The sequence below is a fragment of the Trachypithecus francoisi genome, unplaced genomic scaffold (assembly GCF_009764315.1).
Source record: "Trachypithecus francoisi isolate TF-2019V2 unplaced genomic scaffold, Tfra_2.0 Lachesis_group8, whole genome shotgun sequence".
Classification (NCBI taxonomy): Eukaryota; Metazoa; Chordata; class Mammalia; order Primates; family Cercopithecidae; genus Trachypithecus; species Trachypithecus francoisi.
In genome coordinates, this window is record NW_022681473.1 from 61,602,212 (window position 1) to 61,607,910 (window position 5,699).

At 37.2% G+C, this 5,699-nt stretch overlaps 1 protein-coding gene across 1 annotated transcript; it reads left to right on the forward strand.

Moving 5' to 3' along the window:
* Positions 1 to 733: 733 nt before the first annotated feature.
* LOC117080671 (olfactory receptor 51F1-like) lies at positions 734 to 1,692 on the forward strand. Its single transcript, XM_033205883.1, is given in 2 exon segments — positions 734 to 824; positions 827 to 1,692. Coding segments are annotated over 2 exon segments (957 nt in total).
* The last annotated feature ends 4,007 nt before the right edge of the window (positions 1,693 to 5,699 follow it).

Here is a 5,699-nt window from a genome sequence, read left to right on the forward strand (position 1 = left end):
ATGTTCTCTTGGTTTCTATGGTTCCCATAAAACCGGTCTCATCTTGCTGTAATAGATATGATCCTTTCCAATATTCTACAGAGTTCTGTCTTCATTGGTTTTCCCTTGTAAATCTACTCTCTGCAGTTGTTCACCTACAGTGTTGGATGAAAATGACACATATGCAGTTCTAACATCCAAATCTATATTACTGGCAATTATCTGGAGATCTGGGTCTGCAGATTCACACCCATATGGTCACTGCAGAATTGAGGATACTTATATATATCTTTCTCTTATTCTTTTCACTCAAACATATTCAAAATTAATGTACTTATCCTTTAACCAAGTCTTTATTCATAGGCTCTTATGATATTATGGGGCTCAAAGTTTTATAAATATAAAAAAATTATCCTAAAGTGGTATAAAATAAGGACATATTTTCCTTGAATTTTAGGTTTTTATATATATATATATATTTGCTTATATATATATATTTGCTTATATATATATATTTGCTTAATATATATATATATTTGCTTAATATATATATATTTGCAAATATATATATTTGCTTAATATTCCTGGCTATGAATGGTAGATGAACATTATAATTTAATTTAGAGATTTCTCAATGATGCAGAGCTTATCTATGACCTGGGACAACTCTCCTAACCAAAAGAATATTTATCTGAATATTTTGCATAACACTGTAATGTATCACTTCTATAGGGTGGGAGCATTTTGAGGACAAATGCTGCAAAACTGCGATACCATGGAAATCCTAAGCAACTTGACATCTAAATTTCCAACCTTCTTGTTAACCAGCAGTCCTGACCTAGAGTCTCCCATACCTGGATCTCCATTCCTTTTTCTTGTTTTTACACCATTGCCTTCCCTGGACACAGCATGATCCTGTTTGTCATCACTACCCAGCAGAGTCTCCATGAGCCCATGTATTATTTCCTCTCCATGTTGTCAGCCACTGATCTGGGCTTGACTGTTTCTACATTGTCAACAACATTAGGTATCCTCTGGTTTGATGTACGCGAAATCAGTCTATACAGCTGCATTGTCCAGATGTTTCTTCTTCATGGATTCACTATGATGCAATCTGGGGTGCTGGTGGCTATGGCCTTTGACCGTTATGTGGCCATCTGTGATCCTCTGAGGTACACTACCATTCTCACTAATTCCAGAATCATTCAGATGGATTTCCTGATGATTACACGTGCTGTAGTATTAATACTACCACTACTTTTGCTCCTTAAGCCTCTCTATTTCTATAGAATGAATGCCCTTTCCCATGCCTACTGTTACCATCCAGATGTGATTCAATTAACCTGTTCAGACATTCAGGCAAACAGCATCTATGGATTAATAGATCTCATCCTGACCACTGGAATAGATACGCCATGCATTGCCCTGTCATATATCTTAATTATTCACTCTGTCCTCAGAATTGCCTACCCTGAAGAACGGCACAAGGTTTTCAGCACCTGTGTCTCCCACGTGGGAGCAGTTGCTATCTTCTACCTCCCTATGCTGAGCCTGTCCTTGGTGTATCGCTATGGTCCATCAGCCCCCAGAGTGGTCCATTCAGTGACGGCCAATGTATACCTGCTTTTACCCACTGTGTTTACCCCCATCATCTACAGTGTAAAACCAAAACAGATACACAAGGCTCTGCTCAGTCTGCTGCTTACAAAATGAACAGACATAATTTTATTTGATGCAAAAAAACCTGGCGTAAGTGACTTGCACTATAGAAAAGCAAACTTGGTAGCTTAGTGCCTATTGGATGTGTTTTTTTCATAGTTTTCATTCACTCAACAGTAAATATGTTTTGTATTTAGTCATAAAATATGAGAATGATATATCACCCTGAGACATTTGTAGCTTAATTAGGAAAATAACAATGGTGACATAATAAAAATAATACTCCCAGCAACCAACACGTATTGACTCTTTGTTTCAGGCTAGGTGTTCTACTAACTTTTTAAAGATATATTTCATTTAATCCTCATAACAGTCAAATGAAATACACAATATTATTTATTAAATGTTACAGGTGAAGGAACAAGTCTAGTGGCATTTGGGCCAGCAAAAGACATGTGAATAAGATGGTGCAGGGTTGAGATTTGAACCCAGGCATCCTGTATCTCAGATGCCTTGTGCTTCACCACTGAATTACGTATTCTACCAAAAACATCTAACGGAAAGGTTATAAGATCAAAAATAAGATGTGGATCTCCATAAATCTATGCCATGTCTTAAAAGGTTTTGATAGCTTTCTTAAAATACACATTAGCTGTTTTCTTCATGGATAATTCATTATACAAAAGGTAGAAATAGATGTCCCATGGCATGTAAGTCATTATCCAGTGTTGAACTTTCCAGTCCAAAGAAAAACTTCAGGGATGAGGCACACTTGCTGATTTATCACAGGAAATAGGAACTTTCAAGAGTTAGAAAAGATCATGATGTAGACTGAAAGAAAATTTGAGGCAGAGGTTCTGAACACTTTTTTTGCACAATGATCCCTCAGGAATCTAATGAAATGCATGAATCCTTCTCCACAGATAAACACACAAACATTATTTTCAATAAAACTTCAGAGTTTTGGCCGGGCGCGGTGGCTCAAGCCTGTAATCCCAGCACTTTGGGAGGCCGAGACGGGCGGATCACGAGGTCAGGAGATCGAGACCATCCTGGCTAACACGGTGAAACCCCGTCTCTACTAAAAAAATACAAAAAAAAAAAACTAGCCGGGCGAGGTGGCGGGCGCCTGTAGTCCCAGCTACTCTGGAGGCTGAGGCAGGAGAATGGCGTAAACCCGGGAGGTGGAGCTTGCAGTGAGCTGAGATCTGGCCACTGCACTCCAGCCTGGGTGGCAGAGCGAGACTCCGTCTCAAAAAAAAAAAAAAAAAAAAAAAAACTTCAGAGTTTTGACAAATGACATGAAGGACCTATAAGACTCCCTTAATCAATCAAAGAACCAAAGTAAAAAATCTTCATGGTTCTTAGCCTATACAGTTATACAGAGCAACACCCAAAATGTTTGGTTCCTGAAACAGAACCTATGGTAACTACTGATTTAAGAAAAAAGCAGAAGCCTCAAAACTTCTATTGCATAAAATGGTAGAGAAAGTTCCAAGTGAAATGGAAATGGAAAACTAAAGGCAGTCGCACCACTTTATTGCCACTGGAAAAGTAGTGATAGATGGGAGAAACATTCCATGTACCCCACAAACACTGGGGCAGCAGTGTGCTGGAGGCAGCACACATCAGCTTGAAAGAGCCCGTTGTGTGCATCTCTTCCCAACTATGCATTCTGTAATATCATATTGGTAGCTTAAAATCATTCATAATGAGAATATTTACTCCATGAGAATTGATAAGCATTAAATATGAGGACTTTCCTTTGATTTTAAAGATTCAGTTGGCCGGGTGCGGTGGCTCACACCGGTAATCCCAGCACTTTGGGAGGCCAAGACGGGTGGATCACTCGAGGTCAGGAGTTTCAGAACAGCCTGGTCAACATGGTTGAACCCTGTCTCTACTAAAAATACAAAAAAATTAGCCAGGCGTGGTGGCGCAGGCCTTTAATCCCAGCTACTCCTGAGGCTGAGGCAGGAAAATCACTTGAACCCAGGAGGCGGAGGTTGCAGTGAGCCAAGATGGCGCCACTGAACTTCAGCCTGGGTGACAGAGTGAGACTCCATCTAAAAAAAAAAAAAAAGATTCAATTTATCAGCACGCCAGTGAGTACAGGTATATTTTATATTTGGCATTGCAGGAAACAAAATAAGTTAAAAGTGCAGTAAAATATATTCCCTTGAACACTAAAGGCATCACTTCATGTCAAGTTTCTGGCATTTCTCCTTCAGCATCATCATTAGTATCACCACTAGTTCTCCACATCTTAAAAGGAGAGAACCTTTCTGCTCATTTATGTCTTCTCGCCTCTAAGTCCTCTAAGCTCTCAGCTATACTCACTTTCAGTTATTCTGCTCTATTCAGCAGGCCTGACAAACTTTGTTTTTTCCAAGACATTTTTGCATGTTTCATCCCAGTAATGCACGATAAAAATTATGCTCCCTATCTTGTGCACATTATTTTTCAAGCTCATTTATTTATTTTTTTAAATTGACAGATAAAATTGTATGCAAATTTAATCGAATACAGATTTAGTTTAATTTAATTAATAAGGTTGTATGTGATCATACAGCATGGTGTTTTGAAGTATCTATACATTGTGGAATGATTAAATCTAGCTAATTAACATATGTGTTTACCTAACATAGTTATTAGTTTTGTGGTGAGAACAAAACATCCACTCTCTTAGCATTTTTCAAGAATACAATATATTGTCATTAACTATAGTCATCACGCTGTATGACAGATCTCTAAAATGTATTATTCCTTTTATTTAACTGTAATTTTATATCCTTCGACCAACATCTCCTCACAGCTGCCCCAGCCTCTAGTGTCCACCATGCTATGCTGTGCTTCTATGAGATCAACTTTTTCAGATTCCACATATGTATAGCATCATGCAGTATTTGCCTTTCTGTGCCTGGGTTGTTTCTCTTAACTTAATGTTCTCCAGGTTCACTCATGTTGTCACAAATGACAGGATTTTGTTTTTATGGTTGAAGAATATTTCTTTATGTATATGTACCACATTTTCTTGATTTATTTATCCATTAATGGACATGTAGATTGATTCCACATCTTGGCTATTGTGGATAGTGCTACCATAAACATGGGAGTACAGATATTACTTGAATGTCTTGCTATTTCTCTCAATTACGATTGTCAAATTCAGAAACAATTTGCATCCTCCCTAATATTTAACTTATATTTCAAAGTAGCTACAAAAAAAAAAAAACTGTGTGGAAACTTTTTTCTAATGCACCAGACTTATCTCATTGTTTTACATCTATTACAATTTTTGTTCTCATTTCATTTCTTCACTCCCAGGACATTATGGTACAAAATAACGATTATGGGCTTTGGAAAAAAACAGATCAGGATTCAAAAACTTGTCTGGACATTTTCTATTGGTGTGCAGCTAAACTAATAACTTAATAATTCATCTGGAAACTGGAGATATGAAAATAATATAAGGAAGACACATAGTATAGAACCTCAATTTTAGTTTTCATTCCTTCTTTCCTAGATAGATAGATGTATCCCCTCATTTATAATTTACTTCAAGTATCCTTAAGCTGTATGTGGTGAAGAATCAGACTTGTAATATTGTATTTCCAGTTTGTTGTGAAATAGATACTAGCACATAACTTGTGCTGTATGTGTCTTATCTCATATGAATGACAACTTCCATCCGTATTTATCTTTTCATCCAGACAATCCCATTTATTACATGATTACATGTCCTGAAAATGTCAAATTGCTGTAATATTTTTGAAAGTCTTGCTTTAGATTCCTGTTTGTATCTCCGGGTTAAGTGGTAACCAATAGTCACGGAAGGGCACTGGTCTATAGACCGCACTTGAGAGAGTGCTAACCTAGTCCATATTTCCATTCAGCCTTCTAAAACTGCATCCAGATGATACAGTTATTAGATCACTCTGCTCACAATAATGTTTAATACTCTACAGACACCACTTCTAAAATTCATGTAATGTCATAAAGACCCAACATAAACTCACCTGTACAAATGAAAAATATATTAAATCACATGCAATATGTTG